The sequence below is a fragment of the Caretta caretta genome, chromosome 4 (genome assembly GCF_965140235.1).
Source record: "Caretta caretta isolate rCarCar2 chromosome 4, rCarCar1.hap1, whole genome shotgun sequence".
Classification (NCBI taxonomy): Eukaryota; Metazoa; Chordata; order Testudines; family Cheloniidae; genus Caretta; species Caretta caretta.
Window position 1 is genome coordinate 153,464,848 of NC_134209.1, and position 26,091 is coordinate 153,490,938.

The 26,091-nt window shown below is 62.5% G+C and overlaps 1 protein-coding gene across 4 annotated transcripts in view; it reads left to right on the forward strand.

Annotated features, from left to right (window-relative positions):
* The first annotated feature begins 942 nt into the window (after positions 1-942).
* TTC31 (tetratricopeptide repeat domain 31) overlaps positions 943-26,091 on the forward strand; it is a 34,135-nt gene continuing 8,986 nt past the window's right edge. Inside the window, exons 1-18 of one of the 4 annotated variants that reach the window (XM_075128199.1) lie at positions 943-1,082; positions 2,764-2,846; positions 3,138-3,228; positions 5,215-5,465; positions 7,075-7,158; positions 8,258-8,326; positions 9,340-9,519; positions 9,783-9,914; positions 13,825-13,879; positions 14,342-14,432; positions 14,880-15,021; positions 15,281-15,385; positions 15,880-15,967; positions 16,364-16,556; positions 16,949-17,023; positions 17,600-17,702; positions 18,386-18,495; positions 18,958-20,573. In XM_075128199.1, coding sequence (XP_074984300.1) covers positions 1,031-1,082; positions 2,764-2,846; positions 3,138-3,228; positions 5,215-5,465; positions 7,075-7,158; positions 8,258-8,326; positions 9,340-9,519; positions 9,783-9,914; positions 13,825-13,879; positions 14,342-14,432; positions 14,880-15,021; positions 15,281-15,385; positions 15,880-15,967; positions 16,364-16,556; positions 16,949-17,023; positions 17,600-17,702; positions 18,386-18,495; positions 18,958-19,090 — 2,037 coding nt within the window. In that variant the 5' untranslated portion in view covers positions 943-1,030 and the 3' untranslated portion in view covers positions 19,091-20,573. Of the gene's footprint in view, positions 1,083-2,450; positions 2,571-2,763; positions 2,847-3,058; positions 3,229-5,214; positions 5,466-7,074; positions 7,159-8,257; positions 8,327-9,339; positions 9,520-9,782; positions 9,915-13,824; positions 13,880-14,341; positions 14,433-14,879; positions 15,022-15,280; positions 15,386-15,879; positions 15,968-16,363; positions 16,557-16,948; positions 17,024-17,599; positions 17,703-18,385; positions 18,496-18,957; positions 20,574-26,091 lie in introns of those variants that run through there. The other 3 variants (XM_075128203.1, XM_075128202.1, XM_075128200.1) reach the window with 3 other exon arrangements.

Here is a 26,091-nt window from a genome sequence, read left to right on the forward strand (position 1 = left end):
AACCAGGGGCCACCCAATGCAATGAAGGGGCAGCGGGTTTCAAACAAGCCGCAGGAAGGGTTCCTTCCCTCGGCGCGCAGTCGACCCGGGGAACTCCTTGCCTGGGGACGCTGCGGCGGCCGAAAGCACAACTGGGTTAACAACAGAGCGAGGTAAGTTCACGGAGGGCCGCAGAGTATCAGGGCTGGAACCGACCCCCTGCTCAAAGCAGGGCCAGACCCCAGTTTCTGCCCCGCTCCCTGGCTGGGCCCTCAAGGATTGAACTCCCAGCCCCGGGTTCAGCAGGCCCCCGCTCAAGGGATCCTGTCCGGGCGGGGCACAGGAGGCCTCTGGGCCCCACGGGCCGGGCCCCGGTTTGCCAGGCGCCGGGCCGGGGCGGGTCACGCCAGGGCTGACCCAGCCTGGCCGCTCCCCGTGTCCCTGCCCGGAGCCCTGGCAACGCGCCGCGCCGCCCTCAGCAAAGATGGCGGGCTCGGGGCTCTCCGGCCCTCCCCGCCCCTAGCAAAGATGGCGGGCTCGGGTCTCTCCGGCCCTCCCCGCCCCTAGCAAAGATGGCGGGCTCGGGGCTCTCCGGCCCTCCCCGCCCCTAACAAAGATGGCGGGCTCGGGTCTCTCCGGCCCTCCCCGCCCCTAACAAAGATGGCGGGCTCGGGGCCCGCGGGCCCTCCCCGCCCCTAACAAAGATGGCGGGCTCGGGGCTCTCCGGCCCTCCCCGCCCCTAGCAAAGATGGCGGGCTCGGGGCTCTCCGGCCCTCCCCGCCCCTAGCAAAGATGGCGGGCTCGGGGCCCGCGGGCCCTCCCCGCCCCTAACAAAGATGGCGGGCTCGGGGCCCGCGGGCCCTCCCCGCCCCTAGCAAAGATGGCGGGCTCGGGGCTCTCCGGCCCTCCCCGCCCCTAGCAAAGATGGCGTCAGCAGACGGCAGGGTGGACTCCTGTGACTGTGTCCGGTTTCCGCACGGCGCAGAGGATTGTGGGGTGGGCTGAGGGGGGTGTTTCTGGTGTGGGAGGGAGGCCGCCCCTCCCTGGGCTGATGCCGAACGCGGGACTCGGGGAGGCGGGAGCCCCCGGGGGGCCGGAGCGGGGTGAGTGAGAGGGAGTCTGAAAGGCTGGGTGGGTGGGGGGGTCTGAGGGGCTGGAGGTGGGGGGGTTGGGGCGGTGAGGGGGGATCTGAAGGGCTGGGGGTGGGGGGGGTTGGAGCGGTGGGGGGGATCTGAAGGGCTGGGTGAGGGGGGAGTTGGGGCGGTGAGGGGGGATCTGAAGGGCTGGGGGTGGGGGGGGTTGGGGCGGTGAGGGGGGATCTGAAGGGCTGGGGGTGGGGGGGGTTGGAGCGGTGGGGGGGATCTGAAGGGCTGGGGGTGGGGGGGGTTGGGGCGGTGAGGGGGGATCTGAAGGGCTGGGGGTGGGGGGGGTTGGGGCGGTGAGGGGGGATCTGAAGGGCTGGGTGTGGGGGGGGTTGGGGCGGTGAGGGGGGATCTGAAGGGCTGGGTGAGGGGGGAGTTGGGGTGGTGAGGGGGGATCTGAAGGGCTGGGGGTGGGGGGGTTGGGGCGGTGAGGGGGGATCTGAAGGGCAGGGTGTGGGGGGAGTTGGGGCGGTGAGGGGGGATCTGAAGGGTTGGGTATGGGGGGGGTTGGGGCGGTGAGGGGGGATCTGAAGGGCTGGGTGAGGGGGGAGTTGGGGCGGTGAGGGGGGATCTGAAGGGCAGGGTGTGGGGGGAGTTGGGGTGGTGGTGGGGATCTGAAGGGTTGGGTATGGGGGGGGTTGGGGCGGTGAGGGGGGATCTGAAGGGCTGGGTGTGGGGGGGGGTTGGGGCGGTGAGGGGGGATCTGAAGGGCTGGGTGTGGGGGGAGTTGGGGTGGTGGTGGGGATCTGAAGGGCTGGGGGTGGGGGGGTTGGGGCGGTGAGGGGGGATCTGAAGGGCTGGGGGTTGGGGCGGTGAGGGGGGATCTGAAGGGCTGGGTGTGGGGGGGGTTGGGGCGGTGAGGGGGGATCTGAACGGTTGGGTGTGGGGGGGGGTTGGGGCGGTGAGGGGGGATCTGAAGGGTTGGGTGTGGGGGGGGTTGGGGCGGTGAGGGGGGATCTGAAGGGCTGGGTGTGGGGGGGGTTGGGGCGGTGAGGGGGGATCTGAAGGGCTGAGTGTGGGGGGGTCTGAGGGTTTGAGTGCGAGGGGGAGTTGGGGCGGTGCGGGGGGGTTTGTACGGTGGGGGGGTCTGAAGGGCTGGGTGTGAGGGGGAGTGGGGGGGTGTCTGAGGGTTCGGGTACAGTGGGGGCTTGGGGAGGCGGGGGGGTGTCTGAAGGGCTGGGTGTAGGGGGGTTGGGGTGGTGAAGGGGGTCTGAGGGTTTGACTGCGAGGGGGAGGTGGGGGGTGTCTGAGGGTTTGGGTGCAGTGGGGGGTTGGGGAGGTGGGGAAGTCTGGGGACATGCGGGAAGAAAGTAACTCCCGAGCCCCAGGCTGTTCTGCTCAGGGCGTTTGGGGGGAGCCCCCACCCTATGTTTGGGGGAGGAAGTGATGTTGCCCCCGGCGCCGGCTGGGGGTTGGCCTACCTGGGGTGCTCCCTGGAGTGAGTGAGCGGTGAGGAGATACGTTGGGCCTGATGCGGGGGTGTCCCCTTGGGAGATCTCTTGGGAGGCGGCAGGGGAGGGGGTGCTGGGGCCATGCGTCAGCGGGAGGTGGGTTGGTCTGTTCCCTGGCCTTCCTGACCCTCTGCACGTTCACTTTCGGTCCTGGCCCGCTTGGCTGCTTGCTCACAGCTACTGTCTTGCAGGGCCCTTCCCGCCGGGGCACTTACCCCTCAGCCTGCTCACCAGCTACGGCTGTGACCCCAGCTTACAGCACCACAAGGAAGAGGTATGTGTCTGCTGTCCCTCTGCCTTCAAGGGAGTGTGTGGGGTGCATCCCTCAAGGGTATCATGGGGCTCCCACCTTCCCAGCCAGACCCCTGGCAACTAGACACAGCTGAGTCTCTTGGGCTGGCTGCCTGGTTTGCAGGCGGGGAGGGGGACCCTGGGCCAGGGCTCTGGGAGAAGCTCATTCCTGCTTCTTCTGTCTGATTTGACCAGACCTTCAAGTTGTGTAACGGGTGGGCGCAGCAGGGGCTGCTGGAGACCCTGAGTCGCTAGCTGTGGTTCCGTCTCCTAGGATCTCAACAACTTCATGGAGAAGCTGATGATGGAGAACCTGTACGGCCCCCCCAACAGTGCCATGAAGTGTAAAGCTGAGGAGATAGCAGGTACGAGGGGGTGGGGAAGGGGAGAGTCGGGGAGGCCAGGGGCTTTTGTGGGTGGACCTTGTGGGGTCAGAAGCTCTTGGAAGCAGCGTGTCTCATGTTCCTGCGGAATCAGCCGGTCTCCTCAGGCAGAGCCATCCCCGGCCCCTCCTGACTCCACCCCTGGGGTGCTAATAGTGCACCTGCTCCTGGTGCTTGTATGAAGCACTGCTGTGCCCAGGGCTTCGCGCCCTGGCGTATCCCTGCTGCGGGCAGGCTTCACCCTCCTCACTCATTTTCACCCCTGCTTCCATGAGCCCTGTCTGATTGCTTCACACAACGCACAGTCAGCCTGTGGAACTCCTTGCCAGAGGATGTTGTGAAGGCCAAGACTATAACAGGGTTCAAAAAAGAACTAGATAAGTTAAGGGAGGATAGGCCCATCAGTGGCTATTAGCCGGGATGATGGCCTGAGCTTCTGTTTGCCAGCAGCTGGGAATGGGCGACAGGGGATGGATCACTTGATGATTCCCTGTTCTGTTCATTCCCTCTGGGGCACCTGGTACTGGCCACTGTCAGAAGACAGGATACTGGGCTAAAGGGACCTTTGGTCTCACCCAGCATGGCCGTTCTTATGTTATGTTCTTGGCAAAGTGCTTGGGAACCCCGCGGGGACAAGCCAGTGCTGCCGAGAGGGGCCAGTCCCACAGCCCTGGCCCAGAAGCTCTCTCCGAACGATGCACCCTGCCTTCTGCCAAGTGCCTCGCCCTGCCCTGGGAGAAGCAGGTTTGTGGTGGAGGGTGGGGTTCAGACTCCATGGGCTGAGAAGTCCTTTGCCTCTGATGAAGCTGCCACAAGGGGGCCTATTGTAGCTGCAGGCAGAGGACTCAGCTGGGTGCTCTTTCCCCTCCCAGTTCGTGGCCGCTCCCAGCGTGGCTAGAGTCTGAGTGGGGCTGGGTAAAGAATACCCATCCAAACACCTGTTAGTCAGTGCCCCAACCATGTGCATTGTGACATTACCTATATCGTGGCAGAGCCGAGCAGCCCCAGTTGTGGCCCAGGACTTCGTTGTGCTAGGCGCTGTATGCACACAGCCCCAGTGACCTCACAGTTGAAGGACAAGACGAGAGGTAGACAGAGGACCAGAGCTATGGCCTGGAGGCATGTATGGGACAGGAGCCTGTCAGCAGATCATCCTGTCCCTGCTAAAACCCTGCGGGGAAGGAAATTCATCCACATTCTAGGAGTACGTCTACGCTCCAGAGAAAAACCCACACCACCAAGTCTCAGAGCCCAGCTCAATTGACTTGGGCTTGCACTACAGGGCTTAAAACAGCAATGTAGATGTTCCTGCTTGGGCTGGAGGCTGGGATCCGAGCCCCTTGCCGGGATTCAGAGCCCAGGCTCCAGCCGGAGTGGGAAGTTCTGCATTGCTATTTTTAGCCTTGTGAGCCTGACTCCTTTGACCTGGGCTCTGTGATGTGGCCTTGCAGGTTTTTCTTTGCAGTGTCGAGGTCCCCTGCGGGACTTGTGAACAATGCTTCCCCAGAATGAGAACCTCTCCCAGGCTGGGATTCTGAACTGCCAGGAATCTCCCATCCCCTCCGGCCCTGTCCTGACAAGCCCACCCCCTGCCCATCACCACAGAGTCTGGGCACCTCCCGTGGCAGATTGACAGCAGTAGGGAAGGCCTTGGGGTCTATGGAATCTCAGGCTCCTTCCTCGGTGGGGGAGGGGTTTGGGGTGAGTTGGTTTATTTTGGGGTTTTGGGATGGGGCTGCTCCTTCCCTGAACACTCGAGGTTTGGGGAGAGCTGGGGACTAAGGGGTTTGGAGTGAGGGGGCACATCGAGAGCTCCACTCCCAGGAGATACAGGCTGGTGGAGTCATGCACTGGGGACTGTCTCTGGAGCATAGCTGGGACCTGACGGGGGGAGGTACAGCACAGGGGATGGGAAGCCCAAGCCATGGCTGCATGGGGCTGAGCGACTGATGTGCTCTCCCTGTGCAGACTCAGACGAAGAACTCTGCTATTATTACGACAATGATGGGGAGTATTACGAGGATGAGGAGGAGAAGTGGGACGATTTCAACAAGGAGTGCGATGCAAAGACTGACGAGGACTCACTCCCTGGCACCTTCTGTGGCTTCAGGAAATCCTTCCTGTGCAAGGACACCTCACCAGCTCCCCCGCCCCAGAAGTCGATGGACTATCAACTGCTGGACCTGAAATTGCCCCAGAGGCAGCAGGTGACCGCAGAGGTGAGCCGAGCCCCAGGGTCATCCTCCCCAGTGGGTCCGTGTAACAGGGCGTACAGGGCCCCCTTTGCTCCTGCCCCTGCTCTGCTCCAAAAACCACTCAGAGACCTTCTGGCTCAGCAATCACGGGTGCAGTTTATTTACAGCGTGAAACCCCACCACCTTCTCACCATATACAGCTTGGAGGCTTCAGTCTGAAGGACTTCCCAGCCTTTGCATCCAAGAGAGAAGAGCTCCCACTCTCTGGCTTCCCCCGTTTCTGTCTGCCCCCCATTGGCTTCCTTCCTCTGAGGCTTTTATGTACCCCCAGGCTAATCAAGCTGGCAGCTGTTTCCCCTTTGCCAATCATGCAGAGGCTTCTCTAGCCAGCTCCAATTTATCTCCTGTAATGGGAGCTGGTGTGACGGAGGGCTAGCTCAGCAGTTTGTGCCTGGCACCCTGTCACAGTCCCCTGGAAGCCCCACTGTGGCCAGGGCTGGATGGGGCCCTCCATGTATTTCCTAAGGGCTTTGTCCACTGTGGTGCCTCCTGGATCTCTGCCAATCCTCCGCGGGAGAACCTGCTGGTGGTGTCCTGGCTGCAGATCAGAGTGGACAGAACCTGGGGGAAGGGGTGGGGATTGTCAGCGCCACCTTTGACCAGCCCGTGGGGCCGCTGCTGAGCAAGGATGTAGTACTGCTTCTCTAGGAACAGAGCAAGCTGGCCTCGGACTTCGCCAGGGTGCAGACCGGGATCCCCATCCCGGATCAGCCCAGGGCTCCACGGAGCCCATCTCCAGCTGCTGCAGAGCAAGGTGCAGAAGCCCCTGCAGTAGCGGGGGTGAGAGAACCTGCCCCAGGGAAAGCTTCCTAGCTGTTAAGGCCAGAAGGGAGCATTGGACCACCCAGGGATTCCTGCATCCAGCCCCAGATGGTTGGCTGAGCTAGAGCCTCTCTCAGAAAGTCACAGAGTGCACCGTGTCCCTGCTGAAACAAGTTAGTCTGAATTTATCTTGCTTCGGCTCCTAGCCACTGGCTCTCTCTGCCCTTGTGTACTCACACCGTGGGTTCTCAGAAATCTCCTCCCCGTGGAGGAGGTGCTCGTCGTCCCCTCAGAACTCTTTCTTGGATAAGCTGACTAGACTGAGCTGCTTCAGCCTCTCCCGAAGGTCAGCCCTCAGAGCATCCTTGCAGCGCTTTTCTGATCCGTTTCCAGTTTGTCACCATCCCTTTGAAAGCGTAGACTACAGCCATGGGCCTGCTGTCCCAGCGAGGGTCGCACGAAAGCTGCAGACAGACATGTTACCACCTCCTGGCTCCTGCTCGCCACCCCTCTGCCTGCCCATCTACGGGCCACGCTCCCCACTTACAGCCAGCATGGCACTACCAGGAGCACATGTTTAGCTGCCTGTCTACCATGGCTCCTTGCTCTAGACCTTGGTTCTGCTCTCACTGCAGTGTGATTTCCTGTGGGGGAAGGGGTCCTTCTCACAGCTGCCACCCCTAGCTGATCATCACCTGTGATCTCCTGGGGGATAGGGACTCTCAGTTCCAGTGGTGTGCCCCTGCTCCCAGTTGGGAAGGGCTGGCTGCTGGGTGGGGGCTGTGCCCAGCTGGCGTGGTTCTCTTCCCAGGAAGCGGAGAAGAACGCCAAGGAGCTGGTAGCTGAGGAAGAGCGAGTTAAAAGGAAAGCAGAGAAGAAAAGACTTAAGAAGAAGGTGAGTGCCCGGAGCTGTGCTCTCCACTCCTGCTGCTGTCCCAGCCACCTGGCATGCCTGCTTCCTCCTCTCCATTCTCAGCCTGGCCGGTGACCCCAGGGGATGGGGTGTGCATCTCGCCAGCATGCCACACCGGTGACGGCGCTTGCCTCCCCCCCAACAGCGCAAATGCCATTCTCCCACCCCCAAGCAGAGCAGGGAGCCTGTGGCCAGGAGATGGGTTTGTTTGGGGTCCATACCAGGTCTGTTGGTAAAATGGATGGATAGCAAACTCTGCCTCTGTCATGCCAACGAGCCAAGGGCCCTCTGCTGGCACTCAAATCCGGGGTCTCCCAGCCTGGCTCCTGACAGATCCGGGTGCAGGGATTCCAGCTGTGGGGAGACCTTCCCCTTGTTCCCTGTCCAGCCAACCAGCTGTGCTGCACAGCCTGATGGATCCTCTGGAGGGCAAACTTCTGTTTTCTCTGCTACCCAGTTGCCCTGTGTTTTGAGCTCTTCAGCTCCATCTCTCAGTCTGTGGGAAGGGGGCTGTGTCGAGTTCAGTCCCCTTCTTATACTCCTAGAGTAGACTAGTGTAAAGCAGTCCCATAGAAGAGGGGTGGTGTGTCGGGTAGATTGTATGGAGTCTGGGGCTATCACTGAGCTTGGGATAAGGGATGTCTCTTGGCTCATGCAGCAATCGCACGCATTGGTGGGAATCTCTGGTTAGTGTGGAACAGGGAGTGCTGGCCAGGCTCTACTGGTGCCTTCTCTTCCCTGAGGTCCTCTCTTGCCCAGGCCCCTAGCTCCAGGCTGCAAGCCAGGAGTTCAGCCTGCCCTGCATCTAGGCTCTGCAGGACAACCTGTCTCAGTTCCGTTCCCCTTGCCAGAGGAGCCTGGCTGGCTGCCCTGCTCCCCACAGAACCTGCCCTGGAGGTCCCTTGGGGGTGTGTGGTGCTGGGTGGCCCCCAGCCCCAGGAGGGTGAGCTGACTCTGCTCTACCAAATGTGTCAGCAGTGACTCGGAAGTGCAGCCTTCCCCGGGAGGGAACGGGGTCAGAGCCCCTGGCTGGGGAAAGCTTCAGCTCTCTGGAGCTCACTCGTTTCTCTGTGGCTTCCAGAGGCAGAAAGATCGGAAGAGGCAAGAAAAACTAGAACAAGAATTGAAGCCCAAGCCCGAGATGAAGTTGGTAAGTGGCTGGGTGTCACGGAGTCCCCGGGCGATGCTCTGAAATTGCTCCCTACATAGCCAGTCAGGACTCTGGGGAAGTCTCCTTTCTGGGAGCAGACTGTCTGCAGGACACACAGCGCACCTGACTTCCCCCTTCCTGGGTCTGACCTCGGAGCATTCAGCTTCCTCTGCCCCTCTGTACGCTTCCCACAGCGAGTCCGCCCAGGCGGGGTCCTGAGGAAGCCAGAGGGTCCTGCCCCCCAAGTCCGCAGACAGACGTGACTCTCAGCCAGCCAGTAAAACAGAAGGTTTATTAGACGACAGGAACATGGTCTAACATAGAGCTTGTAGGTGCAGAGAACAGGACCCCTCAGCCGGGTCCATTTTGGGGGGCAGTGAGCCAGACAACCCCGTCTGCCCTTCACTCCATGTCCCAGCCAGACCCAAAAACTGAAACTCCCTCCAGCCCCCCCTCCTCTGGGCTTTGTCCCTTTCCCGGGCCAGGAGGTCACCTGATTCCTTTGTTCTCCAACCCTTTAGCTCTCACCTTGCAGGGGGGAAGGGCCCAGGCCATCCGTTGCCAGGAAACAGGGTGTCAGCGATTGTCTGTGTCCAGACCCCTGCACACACCTGCCCTCCAGGGCTCTGCAACGATCATACATCCTTATCCTACCCCCTAGAGACTTAAGAACTGCACAAGGGAAACTGAGGCACCCCCACACTATTCAGAGGAAACATTAAGAACAGTCCCACTTCGTCACAGCTGGGATGCGCCTTGCTCTCCGGGCAGCCTGCCCTGTCATCCCCGGGCTTGGGAGCGGGGCTCAGAGCCACGTTTCTGAGGCGCAGCGCTCGTGGTTCCTGTGTGTCCGAGAAGAGGAGGGGCTGTAACCTGTGAGTGCTGGGCTGGGCTGGGCTCTCCCCTCCCCTCCCAGGGGAGTCTGGCGGGCGGGTGCCAGGTGGCAGAGCCTTGCCATCCTGGGGAAGCTGCCGGCAGAGCTCTGATCTCACGGGCTGGTGCTCTCCTTGCAGAATGAACCTTGTCTGAATGGTGACGCGGAGGAGGAAGGCGCCATGACATCATTGCAGAGGGGGACCCTGGACTCTAGCTCCTCCCGGAGAGATCCCAGCGAGGCCCCAGCTCCTAGGAGAGGGGAGGGAGCCAGGGCCCAGGACAGGAGTGCAGACATGAGCACCGAGGAGGAGACGGAGGTGAGGCTTGGGTGTGCTGGGCTGTGGCCCTGTCCTGCTTTTGTGCAGGGCCCAGTGCTCACCCGGCCTGCCTAGACAGAATGGCTGGGCTGTGAAAGTCCGGGTCAGCTGGCTCGGTGATGGCTGGGGGTCAGGGACCAAGGCACCCACTGCCTCTGGGGCCAGGTGTCTTCTGGTCGTGCAACCCGTAGGGCGTGACGTGGCATACTGTTGTATTGATGTCCCTGCTCACCCAGCCTGACACCCGTGTCCCCCTCCCCCAGGATGAGCTGGACTTGAGCAGCACCTTTGTCTCCAAAGCTCAGCGTAAGGTGGGTGTGAAGCCACTGACGCCCAGGAAGGAGAAGGTGCCCAGAGCTGAGCACAAGGAGCCGGACAGGAAGCCCCAGCAGGAGGTGAGCATTGGGTTTCTGGGCAGACACCTCCCTCTGAGTGGGCTGGGTTGGGTGAACGTCTCTCAGCCATGGGGCGGAGGAGGGAGATCCCTGGCTGCCCCAGTGGGTCTGATTAGTGCCAGCGTCTGTGTCCTCTTGGAGTGGGGGCACTTGTCCTCTGAGCACCCGGCTGAGCCGCCCTCCCAACAGTGAGCTGTGACGGGCCTGGCTCTGGACTCTGCAGGCTGCCCACCCTCTTGTGCCTGGCCACGCTCCTCTGGCTCCACCCCCCTTGGTGACGTGCTCCCCCGTGGTCCTGGCCTAACACAGACTTCCGGGCTGACTCTCAGCTGCTGAGCCCCATAGGACCAGCCTGGAGGGGATTTCCCACCACTGGGGCAGGGGCTGCAGATTCACTCCCCGCCGCTGAAGGGCTTTGGGAAGTGCTCGGAGCCTCGCTGGGCTCCAGTGAGTGGAACCAGCAGATGGGCCAGGTGATCAGCAGTTCTGTGAGGCCTGGCTGGCACCGGGGTTGAGCTCTCGTGTTTGTCTGCCACACCCATAGCCCTTGAGAACGGTCTCGTGACTCTTCAGGGAAGGTTCTGAGGTAGCCAACCTTCCCTGGAGTGAGCTGAGGCCAGCTGGTGAGGGAGGAGTAGAGCCAGCCTGGGGCTCTGCCTGGGACTGATCTAGGCTGTGTCCTGACGGGGCCTGTTCTCTATTAGCAGGCAGGGCTCTTGGCCCTGAGGCCTCGGCTCACAGCAGTGCAGGGACAAGACAGCTCTGGGTCCCTCCTGGGAGGGGTGCTTTCCATTGGCTCTAGCATCCTGCTCCTGCTCCAGGACACTCCGCGATCACCCTCCATGTCCCCAGTGCCTTTCAGTGTGTCTCAGAGCACCTCTGCACCAGATCAGCCTGGACCGCTGCTGGAGTGTCTGGGCTCCGCGCGGCAGAGGGGCCGGGGCTCGCCGGGGGCACAGGACCATGGCACAGGACCCTCCTCATGGCCACCTGCTCAGTCAGAGCCAGGCTGTCCCTGCAATGTGCTGCTCACCCAAGGCAGAGTGAATGGAGGGGTTCTGCCCCAGGGCACATCCCCCTGCCTGCTCCCAGGGAAGGGGAGCGTCTCTCTGGGGAAGGACGTGGCTTCTCGAGAGCCCTGTCTGTGGGGGAGACTCTGGTCCTCTCTGTTATGTGCTGACTGCAAGTGGGGAGCGTGGAGGGGCTGGTGGAGGAGGCGGTGGGATGTGGGGCTAAGAGGAGGAGGAGGAAAATCAGGGGCAAGTGCAGGCGGAGCTGGTCAGCCCCCTGCTAGGTCACCTGCCCTTCGCGTGACGGGGCAGAGGCAGGGCAGGCTCTGCCCCACGACCCAGCCGTGAGCACTGCAGGGGAGCCAGCGGGGAAAAGTGGCAAGTGATCTGCGGTGTGACCCTGGCCTAGGACATCTGGGCCCCAACAGCCCATGCTGCCTCCCGGGGCCGGTGTCCGGGTCAAGGCCAGGCTGGAGTGTGCCGGGGCTGCTGCTGGGAGCAGCCAAAGCGTGCGGTGAGCGGCGACAGACATGGGCCCAGCATGGGGTGTCAGGTTGCAGAGTGAATGGGGGAAGGTGTGGGGCAGCCCCATGGCAAGCTGCTGTGCAAGCAAGCCATACCTGCCTGCAGACCCAAGGCTCAGGGGAGCCTGGCTAAAGCGAAGAGCAGGCTAACGGTGCAGCGTCTCTCCCAGCCAGCCCAGAGGCCCTGAGTGAGCAGGAAGCTGCTCAGTTGCTTGTTCGGTTGGCGCTAGGAGAAGGTGGGTCCCCACCCCAGCCAGCGCACTCAGGCCTCTCGTCCTGCGACCTGCTGGGCTTGGCTCCTAGTGGAGTCGCGGCGGCTGGGGAAGCGGAGCCCCCCATGGGGAGAGGTGGGGCCAGTTCCAGCTGCACCCGTTCTCCTTGGCAGCGCTGGGGCGGCTGAAGGAAGTGGGTCTGTCTGCGTGTCTCTCTGGAAGGTGCCTAGTTCTGGCGCATGGTGCCCCCTCGGGGCAGGGGGCCCGGGCCTGTCTGAGAACGATCGAATGTGCAAATCCCTGTCAGGCAATCAGAGTGGAAGGATTTGCACCCTGCCTCGGTGCTGTGCGTGCACAGAGGGACAGCCCCAGCCGGTGGGCGTGTGGGGAATTGGCTAGCAGAGCTGTGCCAGAGCAGCCCGGGTACTGTGATGACGGGCTCAGTGCCTAGGTGCCAGCCAAGAATCCCAGCACGGGAGCTTTGGGCGCAGGCTGGGTGAGGCGGGAAGGGCTGGGCCGTTGTGTGGATTGCATCCCGGCTGATCTCACAGGGAGGCTAAACTGTGCCCTAGGGGACGGGCTGGGCTGGGTGGGGGTGGGCAGGATTGGAGTCGCTGATGTCTTTGCATGGTGTCTGGGCATGGGGCAGAAATGTGCTGGAAAGTGACAGCTGAAGGACTTCCAAAGGCACCTTGTTGCCACAGCCCTGCGCTTCCCCAGAGCTGTCCTGCGGCATGGGGGCCTGGCCCCACCTAGCCCACACAGACACCCCCACGCTCTGGTGCAGGCCATTCGCTGCAGAGACGGTAACTGGGAGGCAGAACCGGGCTGGGCTGGCTGGTCCCTGCGGGCTGCCTGGGGTGGGAGGTTGGAATTGCCTGCCATTCACGGGACTGGCTTGGGGAACTGCTGGTTTTCAGAGCTGGGGGCCCTGTGTGAGTCACAGGCCCAGAGGGGGGGGAGGGCTTGGTGGGTTGCCCCCAGCCTTGGCCAGTTCACCCCTCAGGGCCAGGGCATGCGGCACAAAGCCTTCAACTTGGGCAGAAAATATCCCCTTCCCCTTCTGGCCAAGGGGAAAGGCCAGGGTGTGAGCGTGCTCCACGCTGCCCTTCAGAGCCCTGTCCCTGACCCCTGCTGCCTGCGCTGGTCACGGCAAGACGGGCAGCCTGTGTGGGCAGGGGGAGGTGTCTTCCAGTGGTGGGGGTTTCGGGTTTTCCCCTGCACGCCAGAGGCTCTGCTGGGGCTGCACCGTGGGGGGCCCCGCAGCAGTGAGGCTGGGTGGCGGCCGTTGCGGGACCCCAGCCTTGCGGGTCCTCCTGAGTTGTGTCCGTCCCTCGGTAGGGAGCATAGCAGTTCTTTGCTGTGTGTCCTGACCCCGGGGCAGCTCTCCGGCCATGGGCTGGAGACATTGAGAATGTCCTGGAGGTGCCTGGTGCCGCCCAGGTTCTCTGGGCAGAGACAGGTCTCCTAAGGGCCCCTGCCTCCTCCCACTGCTGCACCCCAAGGTGGTCAGCACTGCTCGGCCTGAGAGAGCTCCTTGGGGCAGGTGGGTGGGGAGCCCCGGACCCCGCTCAGTGAGACCGACTGACTGGTTAGAGTGGTTCCTTGAATGATGCTGCCGGTGGGGGGCAGTGCCAGCAGGGGGGAATTGGTGTAACCCGGTCCCCCTCGCTGCAGTCTGAACGGGAGATGGGGCGTCCCCAGGAGGAGCTGTAATGCACGCAGCGCCCTTCCCGTGCCAGAAGAAAGCAGCCTCCTGGCGCCGAGGCCGGGCAATCAGCGATGTCGGCTCTGTGGCAGTGTTGGGACGGGTGACTCCGGCCCGGGGCAGCGTGTGCTGCGGGGACGGGGTAACTGTCCCTGCTCTCGCCAGGGGCTGAATTCCCGCGTGGTCTGTGCCCAGCACCAGCCCGTCTGCTAGGCGGCTCAGGCGAGCGGGCTTCCCAGCCTGCCCCTCGGCTCCTGGGGGAGGCTGGCCTGGCAGCACCGCAGGTGTACCCCATGCACTGTGCTGCAGCCTCTCCCCCCTCCAGTGCCCCCCCACTCAGCCGAGCTGCCCCACACGTGCTGCCCAGCTGAGCGCTCGCCTCCTGCCGGGCCCGGGGGGTGAGCCCAGCTGCCCTGGCAGCCCAGCCCTCACCATGTTACTTGGCTCCCTGTGCAGGTGCCGAGGCCTGGGCAGGACGGGAGGGGAGTGGATCCCAGCACAGTGCTAGCAGGTCAGTGTCCCCCGCCCCCCACAGGCCCGGCCTTCCCACACCCAGCAGAAGGGGTCTGGGGCCGTGGGGCCGGACAAGTGGCCACGCCTTTCCTGTGCCAACCTGGCTCCGCCCTGCTCACTCCTGATGCGCAGTCCCCCCCATCCCAGCCCTGGGCTCTCCCCTAGGTCTGCTGGTGCCCCTCAGTCCCGACCCGCAGCCCCTGATAGCCCAGCCCTGAGCAGGCACGGCCCTTCCTAGAGCCCTGGCGTCAGGGATGCATTAACCCTTTCCTTCCCAGCCTCGTTTCCCTCCCTCTGGCCCATTCCCCACTGCATCCCGCTTGTCCCGTGGTGAGTGATCTCCATGTAGGTGCCAGGCAGGCACGGGCACCCGAGCCAGCCCCACCCTGGAGGCCTGCCTAGGCTGCATGGGGTTCAGTAATGCAGTGCCTGTCTTGGTGACCCTGTTCCCTTCCTGCAGGTTATGGGAACGAGGCGGCAAAGCGGAGCTGCTTCCAGGAGGCCGTGTTCTTCTTCACTGAGGCTGTCAAACTCAACCCTCGGGAGCACAGGTAGGAGCGCTGGGCAGGGCTCGGGGCGGGGGGGCTCACTGGGGAGGGGGCAGAGTGTTTCTCTCTCAGGGTGGGGGGATGCTCTGGTGTGGGGCTGGGGGAGTGTTTCTCTCGGGGGTGTGCTCTTTGGGGAAGGGCTGGGGGGAGTGTGTTTCTCTCATTGGGAGGTGTGGGGGGTTCTCCATGCCAGAGGCGGGCTGGTAGTCCGTGCAGCCCCCTCCTAGCCCTGGCTCTGTATCCCCAGCCCGACTCCCTCTGTGCCTGCACGATCTGCTGGAGCCTCAGCCCCACACAGGCCCAGCGCTGCCGGGCGCTTTGGGGCAGGAGCAGGCAGCAGGGTTTGGCCCAGGCTCGCTGACCGGCCCAGTGCCAGTGGGCACTTTGGGGCTGGGGCAGGAGCGGGCAGCTGGCCTTGGCCCAGGCTCGCTGACCGCGCTCTCCCTGCAGGCTCTTCGGGAACCGCTCGTACTGCTATGAGAGGATGCAGCAGTACGACAAGGCCCTGCGTGACGCCCACGTGGCCCTGAGCCTCCTGCCCGGCTGGCCCAAAGGCTTTTTCCGCAAGGGCAAGGCCCTCATGGGGCTGAAGGTACCTGGGTGTGTGGGGTGGGCGCCAGGGCTTGAATCCCTGCCTGGCCCTGCTGGTCAGGGAGATGGGGGGCCCTCTGAGCAAGCAGCTCATGGGAGTGGGAGCCAGGTCTAAGTGAGGTGGGGGAGGAGGCCCCTACCCTGGCCCCTGGGGTGCAGGGCCAGGCTCAGGGGAAGGGGACAGGTGCCTGGCCCTGTGGGGCAGGGAGGCGCTGGGCCTGGAGGGGGGTGGCAGTGAGTGACTGCCTGGCTCTCCCCAGCGCTACGCTGAGGCCAAAAGCACCTTCCTGGAGCTGCTGCAGCTGGACAGCTCCCATGCCGACGCAGCCACCCAGCTGGAAGTCTGCCAGGTGCAGCTCATCCTGGTGAGTGTCCCTGCTGTCTACACGGGGGTGGGGACAGGCCCTCCAGCCGTGGGCACAGCGCGGCCTGAGCGATTGTGGGGTGGGGTGGGCTGGCTGGCTTGGGCCCCGTGGGAGCCACCCCTGCAGGGGACAGAGCGTGAGACAGGAATAGTCTCTGCCTGCTGGGCAGTAGGGAGTCCCCTGCGTGCTGGGACATCACTGGGGCCCTGCTCATCTCTGGGAGGATCGCCCCTCCCAGGCTGGGGGCTCTGGCTGGGACAGACAGCCCTGCAGCCCCCTCCCTGGTCTAGGCTGCATGTGCTCAGAGCCCCTGCGGTGGTCTGGCAAGGCTGGGAAACTTTGCCAGGGGCCTCTCCCTGCGGGGACCACCCTGGGTTGATTTGATGTGCAGGGGCCCAGATACCAGGGTGATGGTCAGCAGAATCAGAGCCCTAGCTCGCTAGCTGGGGAAAGATGAGTGGGGCTGGGCTGCTGACCTGCTCCCCTCCTGACAGGAGAACGGCTTCAGCAGCTTTAGCGGTGAGAGGAGCCTGCTGGTGGAGCCGTCACTGGGAGCCACAGAGTCCCAGCCGGCGGGGCCTGGTAAGGGCACAGGGGCATGGGGACCGTTGGGTGTGGAGCTCCGCTTCCCTGCGGAGACCTGGCTTGGGCCCAGTCTTCCTCGGGGAACCAGTAAGAGTTGGGAGCGGGAAGGCTGCAGGCTGGGACTGAGGGGCAGGGGCTGCGAGTCGGGAGTGAGGGGCACTGGCAGAGCGGTGTGGGGATGGGGGAGCAGGGGGCTGCGGGTTGGGCTTGAGGGGCAGCTCGGGGTTGAACTGCCAGTCCCCCAGCCATCAGTTTGCCCCTCTGCAGTGTCCCCGCTGGGGGGGCCGAGTCTTCTGGGCAGCTCCTGAGCAGCCTCCAGCTTGTCCCTGCCTCTGGCCGAATGGCCCTGTGCCTGCAGAGCGGGGGTGTGCTAAGCTCTGCCTGTCCCCCCAGGTGAGCAGGCCAGGAGCTGGTCCCTGGGCAGCAGTGGTTACGCCGTGGGGGACGAGGATGGGGAGAGCGGGTTTGTGACCATCACTAGCTCGCGGAGCCGAGGGAAAGGCCCAGCCCAGCAGGGGCTCCGGGCCAGCAGCAGGGAGACCCCAGCTAGCACCAGACACCCTGTAGCCACTGTGCATCAGGCCAGGTAATGGGGCGCCTGGGAAATGGGCTGTGGGGGGAAACAGGCTAGTGTCCTGGATGCATCTCTGGCTATGCTTGAGGAGGGATCCGGGCCCTAAGCAGAAAGCCTGCTAGGCCTGGGGGTGGGGCAGGCGCTGGGCCCTGAGCAGAGAGCCAGGTGGGCCTGGGGGTGTTGGGAGGGGGCAGATGCTGGATCCAGGGGGTGGGGCGGGAGCCTGAGGGCATAGTGGAGGCGCAGGTGTTGGGCCTGGAGGCGGGGAGGGACAGGTGCTGGGCCTGGGGGTGCAGCAGGGGGAGTGGGTGGTGGGGTGGGGGCGGCACTCGTCGGCCCGCTGGCTCCTGGTGCTCGGGGTGAGGCTGGCGGGTGGGTGACCCCGTGCTGTGTGCCTTTGGCAGGGAGTGGTACGCTGTGTGGGTCGGGAACGTCACCCCCAGGATCACCCAGAAGTTGCTGCGCAGCTATTTTGAGGCGTGAGTGATTCTCCTCCCCCGTCCCCCCCATGCCCCCAAGCTGTCTGGGCAGGGCACGGTGGGGCGGGGCGGGGCTGGGGTGGAGCCTGGGCCCTCAGGCATAAGCCCTGCCCTGCCCTGCCCTGCCCTGCTGCTTTCTGTCTCCTGCCAGCCCATCCCTCCCCCGCTGGGGCTGCCTTGACCCCTGGCCCTGCCCCTAAGCTGGTGCCCCTCCAGGCCCTGCCCCCAGTCCCGCTGGTGCTCCCCCACGTTGCCTTGGCTAGCAAGCACCACATGCCCGGGGCTGCCCCAGAGCCAGCCTGGGGGCTGCCCAGTCAAAGGAGTACTGCCTTCTGGGCCACAGCCTCTCCCCTCTGGCTGCAGCGTGGGGCCGGGGAGCCGTGCCTGTCTTGAGGCCCGCGTCAGCCTGCCCTCCCTGGAGTAACCCGGCCGACCCAGGGCCCTCTCGCTGACTCCAGCTCCCTGCTGCCGACGCAAGAGTCCCTCGTGTCGGCTGCCCCGTGCCTGGAGAGCCTGGGGCTGGTCCCGGCGGGGGCTGCGTGGGGGCAGCAAGGCTGAGCCCGCTCTGCTCGGCAGGTATGGGCCCATCCACTCGGTGCGGATGCTCCCGGAGAAGTACTGCGCCTTCATCAACTACACCAAGAAGGAGGCTGCGGAGGCGGCCTACGCAGCCCTGCAGGTCAGGCCAGGCCTGGGGAGAGGGTCGGGGGTACTGGCCCACGTGGCTTGGCAGAGGCTGCTCTGGGCCAGCAGGCCACACTGATGCCAGCCATCAATGCAGCCTGGTGGGCAGCAGGCAGGACTGGTCATGGCAGGGGCTCAGCTCCCCTAGGGCCAGGCCTGCTGTGCCCAGGGGGAGCCGCTCTTCTCCTGGCCCACTTGTCCTGCCTCTCTCTGGCTGGGGGGCCCCGCCCGAAGGCTCGTCTGGGGCTCTCCCCCATGGAGACAGGGCCCCACTCGGGTTCTGTCATTCCCCCACTCCTGCCCCCGGCACACACTCTGCTTGGAGACTTGCCCCAGTCAGTGCCTGGTGCTGAGCCCAGCTCTGGGTGAGCTGAGCCCTCTCCTCACTCGGCTTGAGCCAACCCTCCATGCCCTGTGCTCATGCCGGGTCGTCCGCACAGGGCCTGTGCCAGCAACACCCGCTTGGTGACACCAGCCTGGGTTTGTCTGCCCTGCCTGCGGCCTCTCCCCCAGGGCCCTCCTGCCCCACAGCCCAGGGCCTCCGTGTTCTCCTAGAGCCCTGCCTTGCTGGAGTGTCTCCTGCTGTGCTGTGGTGCCCTCCCTGCACTGCTCCTTGGCAGCGCTGCGAGCGCCCCGCCCCACGGGGTGGCCTGTGCTGACCGGCCCCTTTCTCCCCAGGGGGCCGAAGTGGAAGGAACCAAGTTTGTGCTGCAGCTGAAGCACCCTGACCATGCAACCCCGGCCCCTGGTAGGGCTGGCCCTGGCAACGGCCCGCGGCCTGTGGGGAGGTAGGTGCTGCTCTTGGGAATGGGAATCCTGGAGCCTGCAGTGGGGCACGAGTGGGCAGGGGCCTTCCTGGCTGTCTGCAGTGCCCCCCTGCTCTGGGACTGCTGGGTCATGGAGTTGAGCAGCTGAAGCGAGGCTGTCCCAAGGCCTGAGGAGTTGGGCCCCTGCTGGTGCCCCGCGGAGGGGTCTGCCCAGTGCCCCTCCAGGTGCCCTGGCCCTGCTTGGCTCAGGCTCGGAGGAACCCGCCCCACCCCTCCAGTGCCAGCCTGGATTATTTCCCCAGTGGGGTTCTTGGGATGCTTCTTTGGAGCCATGGCCTGTTACTGCCTTGGCATGATGCCATCACTAGTGGCATCGCAGCCCAGGATCTCCTGGACGGGGGGCTGGAGCTCTGGGCTGTGCATGTATGGGGGATGGGCTGATGAGGCATATGCCGGCTCTGGACCCTCTGTGTGTGCCCACAGGGAGCCAGTGCGAGTGCCCCCCACCCTGGAGTGCCATTTCTGGCGGAACGCCGGCTGCAGCTACGGGGCCGACTGCCGTTTCCGCCACCTGCCCCAGAGCAAGGGGCTGGACAAGAAGCTGGCTCAGCACTAGGGCCCTGCCCTGGCCCCATCATTGCAGGGGTCTGGAGGCCGGATGTCCCCAGGCTGACAGCTGGCTCCTCCCTGGCCATGCTGCCTCGTGGGCACAGAGTGACTGGATGGCTACCATGCTGGGCCTTCCCAAGGCCCCTCCAGCTGCTGCCTGTTGCCTACCTGTGGCCCAGCACCAGCCAGTGGGCATCACCCGCCCCGGGGTAGGACTGGACTCGCTGCTGTGTGGATGGGGACTCTGGCTGGCTGTGCTGTGGGTTCCCCTTCCCTGGGAAGGAGCCATGCAAGCGGCCCCCTCCCCCCCCCCCCCCCCCCGGGACTGCCTTGGGGTTGGTTGGCCTGGAGGGAATCGCTGGGCCTCTCCTGGCAGGGAGGGCTGGAATTCAGGGCCCTGCCCGTGGCCCAGTGGGGGCACTGTGCCCCACATCTATGGGGGCACTGGAGCTGGCTGCAGACCCCTTTGCCTTATTATGGAGTGAGGCCTGTGGGGACTACAACTCCCAGCATGCAGTGGAACCATGCTGTTGGGATGAAGGGCATTGTCATGCTGGGAGTTGTAGTCTCCACCCCCCAGGCTGCTCTTCCATGGCTATTTCATACCAAAAATTGTCCCGGGGCAGGTTCCTTCCTGCCTTCTGATTGGCTGAGCCCTGGGTCTGTTACACTGACTCTGCCCTGCTAGGGCCTGTCTGTGCGGCGAGGGTTTGCTCCCTCTGAAGCACTGTTGGCAGACAGGACACTGGGCTAGATGGACCATTGGCCCGACCCAGTCTGGCCGTTCTTCTGTAGCTCTTTGTGGGGGGCTGGCTGGGTGGGGAGCATGGCCCAGGGTCAGGGTTGGGCTGTGGCCCCAGTCCATAGAGCCGCCCCCGGTTCCACTTGGGCTTTTAACATTGTCCCTTTGTTTTTGGAACATCCCTCTGTCCTCGGGGCTAACCTATGCCACCCCATACAGAGCCCCACAGGCCTGGGCCAGCCCCTTGCTCCCCTGCCATGTGGTGCTCTCGGCACCGGGCAGGCTGGTCCCAGGTCCCCTTTCGCTCATGTGCAGCGATGCCCCTGGGGCTCTCTGCCCTAGTGCCGGCTCTGTTCTTCGGCTCTGGCCCAGTCTGGCTGCTTTCTGCCTCACCTGTCTCCCACAGCCCTGAGTGCAAAGCCAGCTGGGTACCAGGGAGCTGCCCTGCCCTGCTGATCACAGAGACCAGCTGGCTGCTCTGGGCAGGTGCCGGGCTGTGGGTGGCTGAGGGGCCAGGATCTGCCTGGGGGCGAGGATGCAAACTGACCTGTTATGGCCCTGAGAGCGCCCAGCCTGTGCGTTCAGTGGGTGGGCCTTGCTCCCGGGCTGTGGGGCGGGGAACTCCGCAGAGCTCTTCCCCTGGGCAGCCCCGGGTTTGCAGTGGGTGCGGCGCCCAACGGGAATTTGTTCAGGGATTTGTACCTGCCTGGGGATTTACAGATTGTTCTTAATAAAACTCATTAAAGAACCCACCTTCTCCCTTCCGCCTTCCCACTCTGGCCCTGCTGGCTTCCCCCACCGTAGCCCCCCAGTCCTCTCCTGCATCTGGGAGCGTGTGGAGGAGCCCCGGGCACTGTGTGGGTTGTGCCAGCAGGGGGCGCTGTTCTCCATGGCATGCATGGCAGAGCCACACCTATTCCTGGGGCAGCTGGTGCAGCCTGGCCTGGCTGGCTGCGTCCTGTGCTCGTGGTGGAAGGAGGTGCGGGCTCCCAGCAGGCTGCAGCCAGCACAGGGGTCCGTGGTGCCCCCCCCGGCCACGGTAAAGTGAAAAGGGACAAAAGTAGTAACATGGGATAGGCTGGAACGGCTTCTGGGGTGTCGCCCCCGAGCTCCCAGGAGCCTCCCTGTGCTCTGAACACATTTTCCCAGACGCAGTGGGGGCTGGGTGCTCTCCTCTTCCCCAGTCCTGACCCCAGAGCTCCAGTGTGGGGGTGGGGCCGTTTAACCCTCTGGTGCTGTCTGCAGGCGCTGCCCACCGTGGGGACGTGCGTTTGCCACCCTGTCCGTATCTGGAGGATGAACGGGGCAAGGAATCAGAGTCCTGGGGCTCAGTCCCATGGCTCCCCCTTGCTGCCCCATGCCACTGCAAGCTCCATAGCTGGGGCCCGTTGACCCGGGAGCCTTCTCCCACCGCATGTACCTGCACACTGGTGGGCGTGCCCTTGGCTTTGTGCCCGTCCTGCGTGGGGAGCTTGGTGTAGGGCCCCCAAGCAGCGTTCCCCTCGCCCTGCTCTGCATAGGAGATGGAGCTGCCCTTGCCGTGCTAGGGGAGGGGTCGGTGCTAGGTGGTTCTGCACCGCTGGCCTGGATCAGCCGGGCTGTATCAGAAAAGAGCGGGCACCAACTGGGGTACAGGCATTTCCAGCCACTACTGCCACCCAGGGGAAGGACCCATGGAAAGTGGGCAAGCGCAGCGGCGGCTGGGTGGGGTGGGGAGAGACAGGGCTAAGGCTATAATCCTGAGCAAAACACTCTAGTCTGCCAGAAGCCTGGAGACCTCAGGAAGTTGTGCCCCTCCCCAGGGTCGGAGGTGGGGCTGAGGCACTGACTCGGGGCGCGGACAGCCATGTGGCAGAGGGGTGCCAAGGCTTAGAGAGGGGAAACTGCTTCTCCCCAGCTGGGAGGAGCCTGTGGAAGTCGTGGCCACAGGCAGTGATGAGGTGAAGTGCTGAGCAGCGGTGTGAGCGTGAGGCAGTCATGAGTTCCACGAAGAAGCGAGAGTAACTGTCACCTGGTTGACCCCTGCTCTGCCCCTGCCCCTTCCCCTCTGAACTAGGATGTTGAGGAATGTGGTCGAGTCCAGCCTGGGCTGTGAGCTGGCCCCAGCTGAGTCGTGCGTGGCCCTGGGACAGCGCATGGCCTTGGAGTGGCTTGTTCTGCAGCCCCTTCTCCCCATGACGGTACCTCCGCAATGGGATCAAGTGGCCTCAGCCATCCTTGTGACAAGCTAAGCAGAGTGTGCTCTTGCTAGCCGGTGTTTTCTCCAGCTCGAGTCACTGTGGTGGCCCTTTTCTGCACCCTCCCGTTTTACAACTTCCTTTTAAACTGTGGGCACCAGAGCCAGATGCAGGATTCTGGTGTCTGTCTCCCCAGAGCCTGAGTTCCAGAGAGAACCACCTCCCTGCTGCTGCTCACCGCCCCTCTGCAGATCCGTCCACGGAGCCCTCTTTGGCACAGCAGTGCGCTGTCTGCAGTGACCCCAGGATCTTTCTCTGTTGCTGCTTTCCAGGAGACAGCCCGCACTCGGGCCTGTGGTCTCCCTGCCTTGCTCCGAGATGTACAGTGCTGGCTGTATGAAAATGTTCTGTTGGAATGCGCCCAGCTTACCGAGCAATCCAGACCACACTGGATGGCTGCTGTCCTCATTCCCTGCTCCCCCAGTGTGTGTGTCGCATGCAGATTTGATATTTACTTTGACATCGTTGGTGAAGATGTTGGCGTCTTGAGCCTAGTACCACCCCTTGTGGTGCTGCACTGGTATACCGCCATGCAGCGAAGAGTCCCCGGGGACGATTGCTTTTGGAGATGTCAGCCCATTCTTAAACTGTTGAACGTGCGCTCTGTTCAGAGTGGATAGAGCTGATTGTCCAGTCAGAATATTATGCAGTACTGAGACAAATGTCGTACCAAAGTCCAAGTATACTGCATTTGTGCAGTCACCTTTATCAACGAAATCTATAATCTCATCAAAAAATGAAATCAGGTTTGTTTAACAAGCCCTGTTTTCCCTGAAACCACGTTGACGGGTCTTAGTGATACGCCAGCCTTCGTTAGTTAGCTCGTCCCTTATTTTCCCTGGATTTCTGATGTCAGGCCAACCAGCCTACAGTTACCCAGGTCATCCCAGCTCTTTCTGCTTCTTTACAAACAGAAATAGTTATTGAACGCATCTGCCTTTTCTGCACCTTTACAATACTTCTAGCGTTTCCATTGAGTAGTGGGCCTGGACCATTGCTAGGATTTCTTTTGCTCCTAACATACTATAAACCTTCTTGTCATGCTTGGCCCTGCCAGCTAGAGATTTTTCCCTGGTGTTTTTAGCTTCTGTGATCAGTTATCTCCAGGTCATCTTAATCCATCATAATGAGGTCCAGCATTTCCCCGTGCTGGATGTAATGCTTCTTGTGGTAAAAAGTTATCTAAAACCATCATTAGAGTTTTGAAAATTAACAGCTGGCTGCATGAGATCTCCAGCATGTCTCCTCCAGATTGAAATCCATCAGAGCACCACAACTTGTCTTTCCACGCACTGTTAGACAGTGTTCGAGGTGTAACTCACCTACCCCCCTTGCGGGATCACATCTGCTCTCCCTCTCTGAGTCGGGCCCTGCCTGAGGCCCCTCCCTTTCCTGCAGCACCAGCCCAGCGGGAAGGCCTGGCTGGCTCGTGCCCGCTGCTGAGCTCAGCGCTATGTGAACTCAGAGGGGCCCAGGCTCAGGCTGAGCGCAGGGCATGGAGTTGGGGGACGCAATAAATGGTGGTACCTGATTGTGCCAAGACCGGGGTAGCTGCTGTTGTCTTGCGTCACTGAGGACAGAGCTCCAGCAGGGCGAGCTCTCTGCGGTGGCCAGGGAGAGGTGGGGACTGGACCCATCGGGGCCAAGCACGACATTGATCCTGCCCCGGGCATAGAGCAGTTAACCAAGGTGAACAAACTTGGGTCCATCCCCCCACCCCTTATCAACACAAGGCTCAGCGCCCTCCCCCTCCCACGCCAGCTGGGATTGTTTGTTGCCGTGACAACATTATGGATGCAATAATCATTGCAGGCAGTATCTGTCCCTGTGTCTGTCTGTCTCTCTTCCTCCCCCCACCCCCCCCCCCGGTATCTCTCACTCTCCACCCTGCGTGTGTGCACCTGCCTCTTGTCTCTTCTGACCCCAGATCCATGGGTCATGCCCCGCACCCCATGTGTTCTTCCCTCCCTCTTTCCCTTCATTCGCCCAGGGCAGCCCCAGTGCTGGGCACCGTAGGGGATCCCTGCTGACTTGGTGCCAAGTGTGTAGCTGGAATGGACCCACAGGTCCCATCTTGACCACTCCCTACCCCAATACAGACCCTTCCAGCAGCCCGGGTAGGAGTGTTCCAGTTACCGCAGGGGCATCGCCAGTTTGGAGTGTTCCCAGCAATGGGCCCTGCCCCCTTTTCCTGTGGGGGAGGTGGGTTTCCCAGCCAGTCTCTTGGATGGGAAAGGGATCCTGTAGGCCTGTGCAGCTGGGCAGGAATCCCAGGGACCAGGAAGAAGCTTAGGGTTGGGAGATGCTTCAGTGAATGCTTCAGCCGTCCCCTGTGTGGGTTGCCTGGCCAGGGCTGGTGAGTCCAGAATGGAGGGCAGGCCTGGGGGGCGTGGATCCTTTGGCCATGGCAGGAGGGAGACAGCCACACATGGAGAGCAAGGACAAACCCAGAGGGCGGGCCCCTCTCCAGGAGTGGGTGTGTGTGTGGGGGACAGGACCAGGCTGCAAAGGGGAGAATACCTGGGCTCCAGCTGCCAGCCCAGCCGAAGTCTGTGCTCAGACCCTCACTTGCAGACTTTGCATATCCCCCTGTGAGGGTGATGGGGCCTTTGAGCTCAGAGATCTACAGAGGAAAGAGCATGGGTTCTCCCAAGCCATTATCTACCTTGGTGGAATCTAGTCTCACCAACTCCCAGTGCTCAAAAATCATGAACCAGACCTGAGATTACCTTAAAAACCATGGGATTTGGACCATACTGAATGTGGGTTTGTTCCTTGCCTTCTGGCTTTGGATCCTTGAGGCTGCACTCAAATCACTTTGTCAAGCCTTTGTCCCCAACAGGAGGCTTAGAAACCAAGAATTTAATGAAATCACCTGAATCCAGGAGCTGGAGCTTGAAGAGAAAAACCAAATATCATAATAAAGCCACAAGAGCTGGTAGCTCTGGTAATCTGAGGAGACCAGACTGGCATCTACTGTCTGGGCTTAGTTTCTGCCTTGCTTAGTGGCCTCTAAGCAAAAGCAACTGGCTGCCCTTTCTACCTAAATCATGCCCCTTGTCCTTCGGAAGCTGCATCTACCGACAGTGCAGATGGCTTAGTTAAATCAGCGTGTTCCAAAGGGTGATCGGTGGTTTAAGATGCTCAGATGCTGCTACCTATCTGGCTGCCCAGCACCAGACAATGCCATTTCCCAGCCATTCCCTAAGGGCCTATTGCCCACCGGTGGGTTTGGAATGAATGTCGTCAGTTTGCCTGTGTCTGGAGGGACATTGTGCAGTGGGCACGTCAGCTGCTGCTGTCATAGATAGTAAGGCCAGTCTGCCCTCCTGCCTGGCGCAGCCCAGAGTCCCTCCTGCTGCAGGGTTTGCATAAACTCCTCATTTCTGCTTTGAGCCAGTCGGTCTTTGGGAAAGATGGCCTGTCTCCACTCAGAGCCTGCACAGGATGGAGAATGCCCGGGTCTCTGGGTGGGTTGCGTCCCTTCGCTGGTAAAAATCTGCAGCTTATTTCAGGTTTTAATTTCTCCTGCTTCAGCTGCCAGACTTTGGATCTCACTCTGCCTTTGTCTGCTCGGGTCAGGTCCTTCAGCTACCACACAGTGCGTGCCCAGGCAGGTACTTACAGGACTTCATCAAGCCAGTGCCACTTGCTCTTGGACAAAGCTTCTGGAGCCTGTCCCTATAAGGCAGGCTTGCCAGACCCCCAGTCAGTCTTGTGTCTCTTCTGGGAACCCTTTCCATTTGGTCAGTGTCCTTTTTGAAGTGTGGCCAGTGGTATCCAGTAACAGACTGAGGTCACACCACCTGCCTTCTCCTCAGTATTTTCCTGCTCACGTATCTGTGGAGTGTGTTTTCCCCCTTAGCTGCAGCATCACACAGATGGTTCACATTCAGTTAGTCTCCAAGAGTCATGCTTTCCACGATACAGTCCCCCCATCTGATAAGTGTGACCTACAGTCTTGTTCCTAGGTGTGTGAGCTTACAGGTGGTTGTTTGAAAACGTGTTTAGATGAGCCCACCTTACCAA